This window comes from Misgurnus anguillicaudatus, chromosome 2 (genome assembly GCF_027580225.2).
Source record: "Misgurnus anguillicaudatus chromosome 2, ASM2758022v2, whole genome shotgun sequence".
NCBI lineage: Eukaryota > Metazoa > Chordata > Actinopteri > Cypriniformes > Cobitidae > Misgurnus > Misgurnus anguillicaudatus.
The window spans coordinates 41,017,954-41,036,992 of NC_073338.2; the positions used below are offsets into that span (position 1 = coordinate 41,017,954).

General features: G+C 37.5%; 2 protein-coding genes across 2 annotated transcripts; one reads left to right on the forward strand and one right to left on the reverse strand.

Moving 5' to 3' along the window:
* The first annotated feature begins 4,096 nt into the window (after nucleotides 1-4,096).
* Nucleotides 4,097-7,118, forward strand: odf3l2a (outer dense fiber of sperm tails 3-like 2a). The gene is made up of 3 exons (XM_055203213.2): nucleotides 4,097-4,272; nucleotides 4,791-4,904; nucleotides 6,377-7,118. The coding sequence occupies exons 1-3, from the start codon at nucleotides 4,128-4,130 to the stop codon at nucleotides 6,862-6,864; spliced, it is 747 nt and encodes a 248-aa protein (XP_055059188.2). The 5' UTR covers nucleotides 4,097-4,127; the 3' UTR covers nucleotides 6,865-7,118.
* Nucleotides 7,119-7,363: 245 nt separating this feature from the next.
* ebi3 (Epstein-Barr virus induced 3) lies at nucleotides 7,364-13,091 on the reverse strand. Its single transcript, XM_073855253.1, has 6 exons — nucleotides 12,909-13,091; nucleotides 12,570-12,773; nucleotides 12,295-12,412; nucleotides 10,230-10,408; nucleotides 9,918-10,074; nucleotides 7,364-7,634 (listed from the first exon to the last, which is right to left on the reverse strand). Exons 1-6 carry the CDS (start codon nucleotides 13,078-13,080, stop codon nucleotides 7,484-7,486), a joined length of 981 nt encoding a protein of 326 aa, XP_073711354.1. The 5' UTR covers nucleotides 13,081-13,091; the 3' UTR covers nucleotides 7,364-7,483.
* Between the last annotated feature and the right edge of the window lie 5,948 nt (nucleotides 13,092-19,039).

Genomic DNA, 19,039 nt, shown 5'->3' on the forward strand with positions numbered 1-19,039 from the left:
ATATGCGGGGCTTGCATGATTTCATAATCTCTGCATTTTCGTAGCAAAAAGTCACATATATATTAGCAGAAAGTTGAAAAATATTGCATTTACTTCCCAAAAGCGCAGCCGTGTCCTCTATTGCCATGGAAAGTTATGAAGTGACGTGATTATGTGACGTGAACATCATTGCAGCTTTTGCAAGTTTCCGCAGTTTTTGCAAATTCCGCAATTTTCGCAAATTCCTGCAATTCCATCGCATAAATATCCCGCATATTCCATTGCATTTTTTAAGAACACGTGCTGCAAAATCGAGGATTTTTGCCCGCAACAATCAGAAAAAAAACACACGTTTTTCTGGAAGGACTGCTTTATTCAGCATTGTCTTCTCTTCCGCTTCTGTTGTGAATCATGCGTGAGACTAAAGTCACGTGACTGCAGTGACGCAGCTGACGTGTTATCTGGTGCGCCCCAGCTGTTTTTTTTTTGTGTTTTTTTTTTGTGCTCCCGGGCTTCGTTTACAGTCTGAGGGAGACGAACGATGTAAGTTTAAAAAAAACTTCGCAATCATGTCTGAGGAAAACACGTCATCCGCGTCACTGCAGTCATGTGACTTAAGTCTCGTAATGCAATGCTTAATAAAGTCGTAATTTTTGTTATTTTTGGACCAAAATGTTTTTTTAGTGCTTCAACACATTCTAACTGACCCACTGGTGTCACATGGACTACTTTGATGATGTTTGTATTACCTTTCTGGACATGTATACCATACATAGATTTTCAATGAAGGGTCAACAAGCTCTCGGACTAAATATAAAACATCTTAAACTGTGTTTCGAAGAAAAACGTAGGTCTTGCGAGTTTGGAACACGTAAGACATTAATGAAATTTTTTTCATTCTTGGGTGAACTATCCCTTTAAAGTTTTACTCTAAAATTCGCTAGGTGATTTTCAAGCCAGCATTGGGTCAAAAAGGTACAAACCCAGACGTTTGGTAAATTAACCCAGAAAATGTTTATATTTGACAACAATGGGTTAAACAAACCAGCATTTTGGGTTTGTCAGCATAACTTAAGCAACCCAACGAGTTAGGTCCGTCCCTTTTTCACCCAACACTGGGTTGTTCTTGACCCATATGGGTTATTTGCTGTTTTTTGTCACTAAACCTGTTGCAAGGGGCATGGTGGAAACATAATGTTGTACTGCTAATATGTTTTTGCCAATTATGTTGCAGCGATTTATTTTTAAGTGTGAGCTGATGTTAAATCCCCCCAACCTAGAAAATGCACTTTTAAATGTGTTTCTAGCAGAAAATGAGTCGCTAGTGTGTGTGTGCAGAAACATCCTGTTATTATACAAATCCATCTATTCTTCTTTGTGTAATGTAAACGGCAACAGTCACACAAAACATGCTGTTGGGGATACCCTTTCAATGTGATGTCACATTGATTACGCCGCACTGATGACCGCTCACAGACTCCGCCTTATTTAGTCCATAGTTCAACCTTCTGCCAGAGACACATGTTTTGATGTAGTCCAAAGCACGCGTGTGAGCGCTCTACCCCCTACTTTGCATACGGGGAGGGGAACAGAAACTTTCTTTGCCTTTAAAGAAACACACACACAAAAAAGCACATTTTTCATTACAGCCGCAAATGGCCATGTTCAACATCGTATAATATAAGATCTGTGATGTATTTTCAGATAAAACTTTACAGACACATTTTGGGGATACCAGAGATATTGCTGAAAACACCTAGGTTAGGGACCCTTTAAATGTATGTTTTTACAAGTATTTACGCTGTCACTCTGGCGGTACCCTTTCAAAAAGTACATCTTTGTATCTAAAGAGTTCATATTAGTACCTCAGAGGTACATATTGGTACCAAATGTATTCATATTTGATACTTAAATAATACTGCCCCAGGGACAGCTTAGGAAAATTTTTTACCTTTTTTTCTGACTGTATAGTGAAAATTGAGTGTTTAATCGTTTTACACAAGTGTTGCCATTTTTCAACACGTTTACTGAGGCTTAAATTACTAATAAAAAATGGCCTATGTTGTTTGAAGGATTGTAACAATAATCTTGACTGTAATAGCAATCCCTTTACTGGTCACTGGAGTATTATATATCACAAAGTGAGACCTCATGTACTTTCATGGTACAGAGATCAATAATGTGTCCAATATCATGTTGCAGAATTAGATTTCCTGTTTTTTTATTTGAAGTTCTTAACATGAGGTATCTAACTATTGAAGTTGATGTTAGTTAGTAAATTAAATTAGTTTTTAGTGGCAGTGAAATGAAAACCAGGTCTGTTTTGTTTATATGCAAATTCCTAGATTTATTTTCTTGGTATGGAGAAACACAACCTACGCTACCTTAATCTTTTCTGGCTGCATGCCAGAGGTCAGCCGTACCGTCACCTACTTCTACATGACTCATCGAGTCCACAGATAGATCAGATTAATGTTTAATGTCTGATCACTGGTCAGGACTGACTTCTCTGCTTTTTTGCAGTAAAGTTTTCTCAGCATAAAATATTGCTCTTGGCATAAAGCTGCCAAGAAACCGATTTTGTGATTTAAGGCAGTGCTATACTTATTTAAGATACCGTCACACAGATAAATCACACAACGTCTCAGAATTACATCTGAAATAAAGAGAGAAACTTGATCTAGGATGCTACTGCTGTAAAGCTATGCCACTGAAAGAAGAGAAGTTTAATTAGTTTTGAGTGCTAGTTGAAGGTTACCCTCGCTTTAAAAAATTCAGGGGGTTTTTAACCCAAAGCTGGGACAAACCTAGATAATGTTCATGTTTGACCCAACAATGGGTTAAAACAACCAAGCATAGGTTAAATTACAACTCAACGGGTTGGGTTTATCCTTTTTCACCCAATGCTGGGTTGTGCACGTAACAACGTCAAATTCGTAAAATCTACTTTTTTAAATACCAAAACCCATTTCTATGAATGCTATTGCCATTTATGTTAAAATTTTATAAAGTAAACAAAGTAAGAATTGAGTTTGCCATAATTATATATTCTGCCTTTAAACCAAAAATTTGATGTTTATGATATTTCTTTAAGACATGTTTCTATAATATACTGTAAATAAAACAAGCATATGTTGATTGTCCAACACCCAATTACTTTATAAGCAGGGCTTTACAGATAGGTTGCCAAGCTGTACCTGTAAGTGTCCGTTTTTGGTGCTGATGGATGTGTAAAGATATCAAGATGGGCGTTTTTGTACCCTGGACAAGTGTAAGGTTTCTTGTGCTTGTAAGTTTCATTTATAATTCAGGCTGCAGTTGTTTCTTCGGTGTGTATAAGCTGAAACTTCAACCTTTGCCGGACCTCCTTGAATCCTCCTGTTGCTAGATCTTGCTGTAAGCTATTAGAGCCGGCCGGAAAATACGCGCGGTATGGGGGAGGTTGTGAGACGGCGCCCCATTATTGCTGGCAGAGAAAGGGGTGAGTTTGTGATTTCAATAGATTCATTTGGGTAAATGATTGTGTTGAAAGAATTATTCTGCAAAGCAAGAAAGTCTGACAATTTATTTTAGCACAGGGCTCTGTAAGCACAACGTTCTGCAAGGAGTTGAAACATGCACTGCATGCTCCCATTTGGCTCTCGAGACCGGATTGGCAGTTTGATGAAAGAAACTGTCAGCTAGGTCTTTTATTGCAACACCTGTTTGTATCGTTCTGAGAATAGACCGTCTTTTTTCTTTTCTTTGCCGAAGCTTTAAAAAGGTTATGTGACGTTTACTGTGTATGAAAAGTCATATGATTTCAAGTGGAAGTTTACAGTCAGGCCCCTCTCTCTAGGACTTTGGAAATGTGCGCAGCATGTGTGACCTTTCATGTCTCAAATGAGTAACATTCCACAATTTTATTTTCAATTTAATGATAAAAAAACGAAAACGAATCCGAGGATCATAGCCAGCAGCTGTATACTTTATACTGACTGTCACCAAATTAATCATCCTAAGGAGGCGTTTGTTTTCTTTTTGTAATTATTTGTTATTATACACAATAATTGTTATGCACATCATTTTTTATACAGCCATAAAATGCTAATAAAGCATTTTTTCTCAATGTTAACCACCATTTATGAATCATTTACCAACAGAGATAAATGTCTCACTACTTGTGTTTGTTTATGCCCACAGGGCCCGGGCCTGGGCGCTATGCTCTTCCGCCCACTATCGGTTACATAAACCATGACTACACCAAACCAAGCAGCCCGGCCTATTCCTTTCACAGCCGCATGAGCAGCAACAGTGAGTGACATCACGATGAGTGACATGACAAGAAATCAATCACTTCTCACATTAGAACTATTGCTGGGTTAGTTTGATCATGTGAATGCCCGTGGGCATGCTTGTAGTTCAGAGAGAATAATGAGATATAATAACATGACAGTGAATCACACTTACATCTACAACTTTCATTTGACTTAATTTACATGTAAAACTTTAATTTGAAAAAATAAAATAAAAAATGCTAAAAATGTATAAGCGCACACGTGCACGCCTACACATTCAAATGCTTGCACGCCTAATTAGTGACATGTAATTCCTGCTTTCTTCGACAAGGGTCACAAAACATAGGGTTCGGAACACCCAGTCTGATCAAAGTGTTAATGCAAAAACACTCAAAAACACATCTGGACTTTATCTCGCGAACAATGGCATGCAATTTAATGATTATAATGGCATATTAAGTTAATCAAATCCATATGTAACAATTTAATTCAGTAAACCCAGGTGTGTTTTCTCATTATGTTGTACATGAATAGTGGTGTCTGTTGACTCCAGTCCGGGTCCTCGGTATCTCATAGATGCCAAAGTGACACGCTTTGGAAGAGATGGTACTCCGTCGTACTCCATGCTTGGAAGAAACAAGAAGGCAGGTGGGTCCTTTAGATGTTTTTTACTTCGCTTTTCGGTGCTGATATACACTCACCTAAAGGATTATTAGGGACACCATACTAATACTGTGTTTGACCCCCTTTCGCCTTCAGAACTGCCTTAATTCCATGTGGCATTGATTCAACAAGGTGCTGAAAGCATTCTTTAGAAATGTTGGCCAATATTGATAGGATAGCATCTTGTAGTTGATGGAGATTTGTGGGATGCACATCCAGGGCACGAAGCTCCCGTTCCACCAAATCCCAAAGATGCTCTATTGGGTTGAGATCTGATGACTGTGGGGGGCATTTTAGTACAGTGAACTCATTGTTATGTTCAAGAAACCAATTTGAAATGATTTGAGCTTTGTGACATGGTGCATTATCCTGCTGGAAGTAGCCATCAGAGGATGGGTACATGGTGGTCATAAAGGGATGGACATGGTCAGAAATAATGCTCAGGTAGGCTGTGGCATTTAAACGATGCCCAATTGGCTCTAAGGGGCCTAAAGTGTGCAAAAAAACATCCCCCACATCATTACACAGTGGTAACAAGGCATGATGGATCCATGTCCTCATTCTGTTTACGCCAAATTTCTCAACAGAAATCGAGACTCATCAGACCAGGCAACATTTTTTGTCTTCAACTGTACAATTTTGGTGAGCTTGTGCAGATTGTAGCCTCTTTTTCCTATTTGTAGTGGAGTTGAGTGGTACCCAGTGGGGTCTTCTGCTGTTGTAGTCCATCCGCCTCAAGGTTCTGCTTGTTGTGGCTTCACAAATGCTTTGCTGCATACCTCGGTTGTAACGAGTGGTTATTTCAGTCAAAGTTGCTCTTCTATCAGCTTGAATCAGTCGGCCCATTCTCCTCTGACCTCTAGCCTCAACAAGGCATTTTCGCCAACAGGACTGCCGCATACTGGATGTTTTTCCCTTTTCACACCATTCTTTGTAAACCCTAGAAATGGTTGTGCGTGAAAATCCCAGTTAACGAGCAGATTGTAAAATACTCAGACCGGCCCGTCTGGCACCAACAACCATGCCACGCTCAAAATTGCTTAAATCAACTTTCTTTCCCATTCTGACATTCAGTTTGGAGTTCAGGAGATTGTCTTGACCAGGACCACACCCCTAAATGCATTGAACAACTGCCATGTGATTGGTTGATTAGATAATGGCATTAATGGAAATTGAACAGGTGTTCCTAATAATCCTTTAGGTGAGTGTACGTTCATTATACAAATACTTTTTACTATAATACGATTTGTGAACCCGCCTGTGAAAAACCATCTAAAGTTTGATTCTCCTAAACTTATAATGAGACTTAGGCTAGATTTGACAGACAGGCTAGATTTCACATATATTTTTAGCCAGTAATTTTCATAAGATAAATGCTAGAATAAAACCAGGATGTAAAAAAAGTTAAGAGAGAAAAAATATGCAAGTTAAATGCATTCCTTTTCCATTTTTGTCAGGTGAAACATTTCAGACTCCTGGACCAGGAGCTTACAGCCCTGAGAAAGCTCCACCTTTAAACTTGCACACCAGACCTCCATCTTACACCATGGCGTTTCGTACACGCTACCGCACTGTGGATGCTGTACCTGGCCCCAACCGCTACACCTTGCCCAATCTCATTGGCTCCCACGTCCCCCACAAACCGTCTAGCGCCAGCTTCACGATGTCAGCACGCAGGAAAACAGGAGGACCATCAGAAGACCTGTCCATGACCCCAGGACCTGGCCGTTACAACAGCACAGACCCAAGTGTTTTTCTGAACAGACAGCCATCATTCTCCATACAAAGCCGTCCTTATATTCCTACCGATGCCACTCGGAAGCCTGGCCCAGGTACACACAGCCCGGAGAAGGTGATGACACACCTGCCACGTGCACCATCTTTCTCTCTTGGTGTTCGGCACTCAGAGTTTGTGACACCACTGATCGTTCATGTTTCAGACTGAAGAATCTCACTCAGTATTTTGCTGACATTCCCACAAAATTCAAGAGTTGGATGTGTACGTTGTGGATGTTAGTAAGATATGTTTAAAAGGTCTAATGGCAGGTGAAGTCACAGTCTTCATTACTTGAGATGTGGTCTTGTGCAACAAATGTATTAAGAAACCTCCCAAAAACTCTTCATTCCCAAAATCAGACTATAGAAATTCAGAAAATTCATATTTGAACATACAGATTTTGTCTTTATCTGCATTTCATTTACATCGTGTTTATTATTATTATTTTATTTTATACATAACATGTATATTCCTATATTTAACAAAATATTGATCTTTTGAGTCTTGATTTTGTAGTTTGCATTGTGAAACTGTATGGTTATGTCTAATAGAAAGAACATTTTCTTTAACTGTATTTTATTATTTCACTAACCAATTAATTTATAAATGAGATAAAAATCAGTAAGCTTTCAAAATGTTGTATGATTGTGTATAAGATGGAGGTATGATAGGTTATTTATTTATTTGCTTTTGAAATAGAAATCTGGACATTTAAGCTTTAATACTGTCTAAATTTGACTTAAAAATGTAGTCTGGTTAATGTTGTATAATGTAATAAATCATCATATCAGTTATTAGGTATAGTGACACTTATTGGTAAACTCCAGTCACTGTTCTGTCCACTGTCCAGGAAGTCCTTAGCAGATACTTGGATGTGATATGTCCTTCCAGCCACTAGTCCACTGAGAATCATTTTATTAGACTCATAAGGGCCCAGCTGCAAACAGATCAGTCAGTATTAAAGAATAAAATGTAGTGGACACAGGAAATTATGCGTCAGTTTTCACAGAGATGGTTTGGATTAATCCAGGACTAGGCTTTAGTTATATTACACTCTATAAAGTGAAAGTTGGATTAATAAAAAAAAAAAATTCAATTGGTGGTAACACATTATGGGGTGGTTTCCCGGACAGGGTTTAGGTTAAGCCAGGACTAGGCCTTAGTTATATTAGTACATTTAAGTAGTTTTTAAAAACTGATATATGTTAAAGGGACACTCCACTTTTTTGAAAATATTCTCATTTTCCAGCTCCACTAGAACATTTGATTTTTACCATTTTGAAATCCATTCAGCTGATCTCTGGGTCAGGCGCTACCACTTTTAGCATAGCTTAGCACAATCCATTGAATCTGATTAGACCATTAGCATCGCGCTAAAAAATAACAAAAGAGTTTCAATATGTTTCCTATTTAAAACTTGACTCTTCTGTAGTTACATCGTGCACTAAGACTCATGTAAAATTAAAAGTAGGCAGATATGGTTAGGAACTATACTCCCATTCTGGCATAATAATCAAGGACTTTGCTGCTCTATCATGACTGCAGGAGGCGCAATGATATTACGCAGCAGCTGAAAATAGTCCCCTTGGTTACTTTCCATAGAGGGTATGCACGTGACGTCACCTTTGCCGAAAGTGACTGCGGTTACGCCCACTGAGTGGCAGAATTTGTGTACAGTGTGAAATCAGTGAAAACACATCTAAAATCGAAAAAGCTAGTGTGCGACAGATTTAACCACTACAAATGTTTAACTCCAGGGGAGCTGGAAAAATTTGCATTTAAAAAAAGTGAAGTGTCCCTGCTGAAAAATCCAGCATCAAACCAGCATGGACCAGCATGGGAATTATGCTGGTCTATGCTGGTTTAGCTGGTGGTCACCAGCATACCAGCACCAAAATACAACACACGCTGTGTCTTGCTGGTATGACTGGTATTGCCGGTTTAGCTGGTGCTAATGCTGGTGCTGATGCTGGTTTAGCTGGTGCACCAAAACACAACATTGGTGGTATGCTGTTTTTTTCAGCAGGGGTCCCTTTAAGATATGTCAGGGCAAGATATTTTTAAATGATGGCAGCTCAAACATGCATTTTAGTCTGGGACTACGATAAGTCCTATCTGGGAAACCACCCCAATTTGTGTAATAAAAACTACTTAAATGTACTAATATAACTAAGTCCTAGTCCTGGCTTAAACTAAACCGAGTCCGGGAAACCACCCCAAAATGTGTTACCACCACCAATTTCAATAAATAAAAAAAAATGAATCCAAGTAGCCTAATGTGTTTAAGTAGATCCAACTTTTGCATTTTACAGTGTAGGACATTTCCTTACGAAAAACATTACTAATGTGAATATTGAGACAAAACAATGGCACTGATATATGTAGAATATGTCAGTGCAAGCTGCAGTTAAGGCAGCTTAAACATGCATTTTAGTCTAAGACTATGCTTAAGTCCTGTCGGGGAAACCGTCTTTCCATTAAATGTTAATAATGCATTTGCCAGACAATTTTAATGAAGTGTACATTCAATGTACAGTATTTTTATCAGTATGTTCCCTGGGGATCTACTGTACTATGAGGCTGGCGTTAGCGGAGCTGGTATAAAGATAACTAAATAATAAAATAAATCGTTAATTTAACAAATAACTTACAAATGTTCCTAACTTATACATTTTTTACATGTTTATTACGGTACCAGCACGAACTCCATGCGGCCACTGAGAACAGAGTCTGCATGATTGACAATAAACTGTCCAATCAGAACAGACGTGCAAGTCACACGAGCCAATTAGCTTTCAGTATTACATTCGCGCGTCATTCTCTTGGAGTCAGCGGTGAAGAGAGATTTTAAATCCATTTGAGGTAAAATATCGATTAAAAAGCAAAACAACTGAAAGACCATATCTACATTTTCACGACGAAGTTACTCCAAACATAGGTGAGTACATATTAGATTGATAGAATTATATTTTAAATGCTTTTAAATGTTTATGTTGGTTTGTCGGTTTGTTTCGTTAGTTTACAATATTGATAACTGTTGAGTTAACGTTATAGGAAGTTATAGTCGACGTTTATTAAGCGTATTTAAAGATATCTGATTTGAAGGTACTGATAAAAAAATACTATTGCACAAATTATTGTCTGGCTCATAAAATTGTGTTTTTATGTAAATTGGAGGATTGTAGTTGTTTTAATGTTGTTTATGTAGTAGGAAACTCAGAGTTCTAGCTGTGTCAGGTTTGCCCCAGTGAAATTTCACTGTGTATTTAAGGGGAAAGTTGACAGGATCCGGCCAGCTGGTTGGGGGATCCCACTGCACAGATAACTTCTTCCCTAGTTTTATCATCACAACCACGTCCACTGGAGGATCTGGTTTCACTGCAAGTTAGCCAATGATAGAAATTATTATACTGAATAGAAGTTCGAACGATGCATGAAGATTTCAGAAGGAATGTTTATTTTACAGTAAATCAAATTTGAAATTGATTCTTTTCGGATCATTTCATATGGCACGAATCATCGAAAAATCTCACCTATTTCCTCAAAAACAAATGGCCATATGCGTGTTGCGCTACCCAAAGCATTAATAGCTGTGATGTTGAAAAGAGTTGGTTCACTTTCGAATATCTTCAGTTCTTCTAGCACACATTTCCTGTCTTGCTCCCCCCATTTATGGCATTGATGGGCACTGGAGAATGGGTCTGAGTAGCTCCTATATTTAAATTTATATGGAGATAAGTGAATATTCCTAACTATTACACTATAGGACACATTTTAAAAAAACATAAGAAATGACAACAGATGCAATACGAGCAATGTAGAATGTGTGTAATTTATGGAAAATTACAATGATCAAAATAAAGTAGTTTGGTTCATTTTGGTAAACACAAATTTATGTAGACCAAAACAGAAAATCCAAACAGAATAGTAGGGGTCCAAGGAAAAACCGCCACATGTGAGTATAGTGATATTTAGTTTGGCAATACTGTAATAATAATAATAATAATAATAATTTAAAAAGCCATATTGATTTTTGTTTTAGTTTACATGAGTTGTTTCGTTTGGAGTTTACATCCTGACCACTGGATCGCATTCTTCTTATCTCTGAACTTAAACAGTGACAGGAAGTACTAGCATAGGTGCACGTTACAATTTTTTGCTAAGGTTTGCATATGGTGGTATGTTATATACTATTATGGGGCGTACACACCAAACGCGAATTCAGCGTTTTGCGCAAGTAGATTACATTCAACGCATACAAAGTCGATGCAAATAGACACGAACTTGCGTGGGGCAATGCGCATTAAGCAAATTGAGTGGCACGATTGCCGCAAAAACACGTAGCATTATATTCCAAAAATAGGAAATACCCCAATATTTTTTTTACCCTTTCCCAAGCCACATCTCAACTGAGATAACGTTAACTCTTTCGCCGCCATTGACGAGATATCTCGTCAATTAAGAGAAAACGCTTCCCCGCCAATGACGAGATTTTCCATCTTTACGCAATACCGCTATTTTCCACCAGGTGGCGCACTTCCGCAACTTATACAACCCTGAAGTAGCGCCTCATGTGAAAGAGAAAGAACTCTGTGTATGTTTTAAAGATCGCTCTGCATCTGATCTCTATCAAAAGTCCTTCGCAAAAATGGAATTATCTCAGCTTTTTGCTCAAAATTGGGTGTTTTTGAAGAAACCTACCCATGTTTGAGAGGTGATTACAAGAGAACTAATGAAGGTAGGATTAAACTTGTTTTTTTGTTTGAAAGCAGAGGGTCTGTTCTTTCATCTGATATATTGATTGTTTATATATTTAAAGAAGAACATTTTCTGGAAGGCATTAAACTTTTGTGAAAATCATGAAAAATGCTGGCGCTGGCTGGCAACTTTTTAAAAAAAATGCTGGCGGGGAAAGAGTTAAGTGTTCTCTGGATTAAGTTATTCGGTAGACCACAACAACACCAACTAAATGTGGATAAATTAAAACAAGGATGTCTACATCTGTTCTAAGCTAAGTCAACAACGTATTTGAATGTTATCTTTAACATCTCTAATGTAACGTTAGCTTCTAGCTGCGTTGTACGTCATGTCACTTAGCTTCATTAACGTATCTGTAAATAACCGAGATAACAATTGTTATTTGTAATAGCAATGTTGTGCTGAATGATTCATGTAAATACTGTAGCACCAATCTAACGGAGAGGTACTCTTGGTAAAGATGGTAAAAAAATGTTTATCCTGGAAATGTATGCTACTTAGACCTGTACATATTTAATTTGATCAAGATGGCAACGAGATGCGGTTTATCGCGTTTACACTGTGGCCTGTAAATGTTTGCCTGAAGCTGAAGCTTTTCATCGACCTTCTGAACAATAAAATTATTAATATAACCCTTTTGGTGACTTTGAGATGATATATAGTCTTTCTGTCTCCAAAAATCATCAATTGCCTCCTGTGAAATGCCTCCTATGGAGACAGCTGCCATAGCGCCTATTACCGAATGTTGATGGTTTATCCGAGTGAGTGGAGGGGGCGTGTCTTAGCCATAATTCAATTGTCATACCATTTACAACTCATTCATTGCATAATATACAATACCTGTATGTAGCAATGTAATGTGTTGGAATTATAGGGTCTGGAGTCAGTGTCCAGGAGCATACTGCCCTTTTAGGGTAACTTGGAGACCAACAAAACACATCCGGAGGCGAAGGGGGATCTAAACAAACAAACATTACACGGTGTAAATAAGCTTTAAGCAAGGTCATGTTGTGTAACTGTAGGCAGATCGCTTTTGTCCCAATCGAGCGTTTTCAGCCATACTCACATGTACATACACACACAGCACTAGATAAACACAAAATGTGTGAACATACAGCCCAGGTGTAGAGAGACTCTTTGTATCAGGTCCCCATTCGGTTGGTGGCAGGTGTAGATGCCTTGGTCCTGCAGGCTGATGTTATTTATGGAAAGAACAGAGCTCAAGAAAAGCACTGTGTTGTTAAGTCTCCACTCCACCCCCTTTTTCTCTCCGTCAATGCATGGTATCTGTACAGATGAACCCACTGCTACAAACAGGTCTATTGAAGGAGGTGAGGAGAAAAAGAGACAGGCTTGAACAGATCCAACAGGTCTGTGTGTGTGTGTGTGTGTGTGTGTGTGTGTAGATTTGTACATGCGAGACACTGTGTGTTTTCTGAACAAACAAAGCTTACCTCGATCAGAATTTTGTTTTGCTGGTAAAGTAGTTGTGTCTTGGCTTAAGACTCCACCTGTGATGACCAGTGCTCCAAAAATATATATCAAACACATTTCGTTGGTTTCATATCGTATCCACAAAAGAAAAGGCTGTGCTAGGATAGCCAGTATGTGTGTTGTCACACACATACTTGCTCACATTTAGAGGTTCAAGTTCTGTTGTAGAGGTTTGTTAATCATTAGTTAGTAAATATATTTGAAAAGAACTTAGGTACTTTTCATTTTGGGTTGTAGTTTTAGGTTTGAGCAAGTCTTTAGAAATACAACACGATGGTGGTTTATAAAGTAGCCCAAGTGATTAGAGGCTGTGTGTTAAAGTGATTTTACCACAGTAAAGGACTTGATCTAAGTGAATAGATTCAATTGAATGATTAATTGAATGAATTGGTGACAACAGCACTTCAAGATTTTATTGAGAATTCACTAAAAGCTTAGGTGATCAGTGACATCAGAACCAAATTCATGGGGTCATACTTCAAAGTGCATTTTAGCAAAGAGGAATTTTGCTGCATCGATAAGCATTATTTCATGGGTAATCAATAATACATATTAAGTTTCAGACTTTTTAGAAGATTGCACAGGAACATCCCATTAAATTATGACTGGGAACCTCAGGGATAACTTTGATACCTGTTACCAGTTTTCAATGATTTATAGTCTTTTAACATAAAGCTTTAATTGGGAATATGTCAGGGGGCCTAAAAATGACTGGATATGAAAGTGTTTTAAAATATGCTAAAACAAACGGGAAAAAAATCAAAAGATCGTTTCGTAGATTTTAGTGTTTTGTTATTCTTTTTAACAAATAAACAAATCCTTGTAGTTATGCCAAGGTTAAAATTACAGATGCACCGATATTACATGTTTCCACCGATACCGAGTAGTATCTGCCAATACTGATGCCGATAGTTTGGTGGTTATATTAACTTGCATTTATTAATTCTAAAGATTACATTTTCTGAAGTTATTCATACACATACTGGCCATTAGTATTGAACATTAGTGATGTTTCTTAAAAGAGCATCTATTGTCTGATTGATGTTTTTACATTTCCTGTTAGTACCCCAAAGTAAACAATGACGCGAGTTATCGTCTCCAACGTAAATCTCTTTTCTTGGATCTCTTTCACACGGATTGTAGGCAACAGTTTACTTCCCAGGATTGGTGATGTAGACAAGACCGACATTATAATAATTCCTCCCGCTTCGAACTCATCCTGTAAGTTTACTACTGTCAGCGCTGCATCTTTCAAACATGGAAGGGAGCATCACATTTCTGGCTGACGTCAGAGATATTCAGGCAATCACAAAGTATAGATTAGCTGGCCAATCAGGGACACAGAGCTTTTCAAATCCGTGCGTTTCAGGAAGAAAGTGAAATCTGGAGCTACAAAAATGTACAATATGTGGAAAATATTGTGTTGTTTTAACTAGGGATGTTAACAATTAATCGATATCAATTAATTGTCGATAAGAATTAAATCGGTAAAACTTAACAATTGTCGAAAAAACAAGCACGTGTGTGTGGCTCCTGCGCAAAGCACATACAACAAATGAAACAGGCGCGCAGAAGTTAAACTAGACCTGATCACAATGACACACACCTGGGCTTTTTAACATCATGCGAGACGAGGCTGGCTGCTAACGCAATGAAATGGCATCCGCAGTGGATCTGATAGGGTCCGAAACAGAAAATGTAAATACGATTAGGATAGCCTGCAAGATTAGCATTCAGGGAAGCCTACAAGATTAGCATACGCTGCTATACACAGGGACGGAGAGTAGAAGCCGTTTTTTAATGAACCGATTAAAGTGTAATCTTAAATTCTGGCAAGAAACTAAAATGTAAACTGTAAATGACTGTCGTTACACTGAAGACCCGCAACATATATCATTGATCATCATTACTGACTGACTGAGGCGCCACACACTAAACACTGTTGCGGGTTTTCTTATGGAAGGTTAAAATTCGAGGAAAGTGAGGTGAGCAACTAGAAAAATAAAACTTAAAGATAATGAAACTTTTATTTTGTCATGGACGCACAGACTTTCATGCGACTGTGCAAAGTGCCCGTTATGACAGACACTTGTGTTATACTGTGTCTGTAGTGATTATATTTCATTACGATATTAAATTGATGATTTTTATCAAAAACCAACTACATTGACTCATTTTACATTCCCACTAACATGTTATTTAGACAAAATAAAATCTTTTAATTTGCGTGAGGAAGCTGGCGTTTTTACGCACACATTTATGTCATTTGCTATATGCCACTTCAGTAAAGGCTTATTGCACTCTTACAGTTAACAATTATTCGATTGATTGATCGTTAATTTAAACGATCATCGAATATGGGAAATTGCATGAATCGACATCCATAGTTTTAACCATAAACCACGCGAACACATTGTATTATGCCAAATGCACAAAATAAAGTTTTTTTAGCAATGAAATAGGTGCACTTTATTTTTTATACACAGTGCTCAAATTCATTGCATTTCCCTGCTCTCTTTTGATTGAGAGGATATACCGGCCATGACTATCGGATATTCATAAACTATCGGCCGATTGTGAGAAAAATGCTTTTATTGACCGATACCTATTATTGGACGATACATCAGTGCATCTCTAGTTAGAATATTTTGTCTATTGTGTAGACACTATGATGTGGGGCAGGGCTTAAGTCTAGTCCCTGCCTAAAATTGATGTTTGAACTGCCTTAACTTTAATCATCTTAAAATATATCAGTGCCAGTGTTTTGTCTCAATATGCACAGCACTTATGTGTTTTTGTAAGATATGTTTGTAAAAACGACTTGAATGTCCTAATATAATGCAGGCCTAGTCCTGGAATAATCTAAATCCTGTGCGGGAAAATACACATATGAGTTGGGAGAATGTCATACGATTTCTCTACCCTGATGTTTTGCTCCTATACATTTATGCATACATTATCTACTGTTTGTAACGTTTTATGTAAAAAATAGCATGTATTGGAAAAAAGTTTATTTGCCGTTTTTTACCTATTCTGTCCGACCACAAATTAGTTGAATGTTACATGCTCGTAATTACGTGTTTAAAGTGGGAAACAGGATCTTTTAACAAGCGTGCAAAGGCCCCCAATTTCACCTGAATAGCGACAATGCAACTTTTTCATCCTGCCCACAGTTATACTTTAAAACCTCACAGTTTACATATACTGCAGGATTCAGTTAACAGCTTTCAGCTACCATGTGGATTGTGATATAATGAGGTCAGAATCCTTCTGTAAACAGCACAATGTGTCTGTTTATCGAGTGTGTGGGATTGTTCTCATTCTTCCATGTATTTTCACAACCCCAAGTGAAAACTTAATTCGTGTAAGCCTTAAAAAGGCAACAACTTAAAATGAAAACATATTTTGTGTCTGAGCTCTTTGGCTGAGACATAGAGTTAGGCGGACTAAGAAATTAGTATCATTGGAGACTAAGGGCTTAGGTATATTGACAGACTGGATTAAGATCATACTTTAATTTTTGGAAGATTCCTATTACAGGATAAAATTGTATTGGTTGGCTAGATTTCGTGTCTTTATGCTGTAAAAAAGTTTATCCAATGAGAATGTTGAAAAGAAAACAAGATCACTGTGGGTTTTAATGCTTCTAGGGTGGACTGGCTTTATGTGCACTGATGCATTCTTAATGCTTAAGGGCTCATTATAGTTGTGCATACGTCCTACGGTGTAGGTTCTGTAAGGTTTTATTAGCAGAAATAACTTTATCTTTTTGAGGCATTATCTACACTGCTCTTTTTGTATTTGTGGTTTGTGCTGATCAGCCTTGATGAAGGAAGAGTATGGATTGCCAGTAAACAAAAAAACAATTTGAATGAGTCGGATCTTGGTACATAAGACCCGAGAAAAATGTCAAACAGCCCATACCATCATATCTCCATTTTAGTAAACACACTGTGACATGAATGCACAAAGAATTATTTATGCATTTCGCAGATGCTTTTTTTTCTAAAGTAACTTACAGGACATTATAATGTATACGCTTTATCATTATGTGTGTTCCCTGGGAACCAAACCCATGACCTTTGTGCTAATTCATTGCTCTACCGATTGAGCTACTGGAACACTTTTTGCTTTTAAAGTGAGCTAATGATATTTTCTGCCCTGTACTCATCAGATAAACCTATTGGAATTTTTAAGTTTACACACAGTTATTTGTATGAAGCTGTTTGAATTAAATGAATGTCATTTGTTAAGAGTCATCATGCACCATCTTGTGGGTATTGGCTGCCATTGCATATAATAGGAATTCACCTGTCCATGGCCATTTTACCACATGTCCAATAGCATAATAGTTTGTTGTGTAAAACAATTATTATCCATATAATAAGTAGTTCTTAATTTTCTTCTTCATTAAGCTAATCTGCTTGTCACTGATGTGTATAGCAAGAGTACTATTTCAGCAATGTTATGTTGTTCTGGCAAGGTGCACTAATGTTGCAGGTATAGTTTTGTTTTATATATCTTATGTAGGGCTGTGCGATTAATCGTTTTTGATTTTCAATTAAGATTTTTGATTCAAACAATTACAAAAACAAGATAGTCGAGGTAAAACAATTATTGTGCGACAATAATCGTGTAAATAACCGTGATTATGATTTTGCCCATAATTGAGCAGCCCTAGGTAGCAGCATTAAAATTAGTAATTGTAATTTCACCCAGGACAGAGTTAGGCCTTATTTAATGATTACTTTAATCTATTTGCTGGCATTGAACTTGATGCCATTCTACAGGACCTTTCATTGTTGTTCTGATTATGTTTTTCAAATCATCTGATTTTGTGGCCTCTGCTGAATTATGTCTATTACAGATCAGGCCAGTGCTGTACCTTAGCCACTAAAATATATTTTCTGCCTGTGGCCATTTGTCTGTATGTATTCTCATGCAATGTTACCATCGAGACACATTTTAAGCGTTACGAACTTTAACTTCTCAGCAATGTCATGAGGTTTCTCCTACATTATTGGTTGTTGTGGACACTGTAGACCAAAGAGACGTTAAGATGGCGATTGTGCCCTCTAGCTACACTGTAAAAAAAACTTTGCTGCCTTAAAATTTTTAGTTGAATCAACTCCGATTTATGACCTGTAAATCTAAGTTGATTTAACAAAAATTTTTAAGGCAGCAAAGTATTTTTTACAGTGTATAAGGCCAAACGAAAACGTGATTTTTTTTAACATCTTGGCAGCAAATATTTACTTATGTAAAACGATGCAATGAAAGAAACAATGCAATGTTTTGCACAGTTTGACGTCAGTTTCCTGGTAAAGCAGACCCAAAGAAAAAGAAAAAGTCGCAAGCCTTTTTCGTTGGACCAAGCAACTACTGTAAACAAAAACTTGAAGCTCATGAAAAAGCAGACAGCACATATTTGTGTGCCTCGTGTCTAAAAGTGTTGGTGATAACTGAACACTGACACTGAACTTAATTGTAAAACGTATGAATTATATACATTATGAGATATACCTGAAACTATTGACTCTGATAAGAGTATTGTGAAATTTCAGAATTAGAGTTTGAATTTATAATTGCCAATTGTCTTAAAGGGGTCATAGCGTGAAAATCTGACTTTTTCCATGTTTAAGTGCTATAATTGGGTCCCCAGTGCTTCTATCAACCCAGAAAACGTGAAAAAAACAACCCAGTAACTTTGTTTGGGTAAGCCATTTTCTGCAAGCATGTGAAAAATTAGGTCGTTAAGATTTCGCCTGTTTTGTGAGGTAGGTACCAAGGCCAATTACAATAATAACGCCCCCTTAATTTGCACTATCCAACCACAGCCCTTCCATTTAGTGCAGAGAGAAAGAGAGGGAGAAAAAAAATTGACAGCACAAACCACCATAATTGTGATCAGTGTTTGCATTTCATCCGCTCATTTGCATTTTAAATGACACACCCAAAATGGCACACTTTTGCTCAGACCTACAAAGTGGCAATTTTAACATGTTATAATAAATTATCCGTGGGGTATTTTGAGTTAAAACTTCAATTACGCTCTCTGGGGACACCAAATATTTATTTTACATCATTAAAA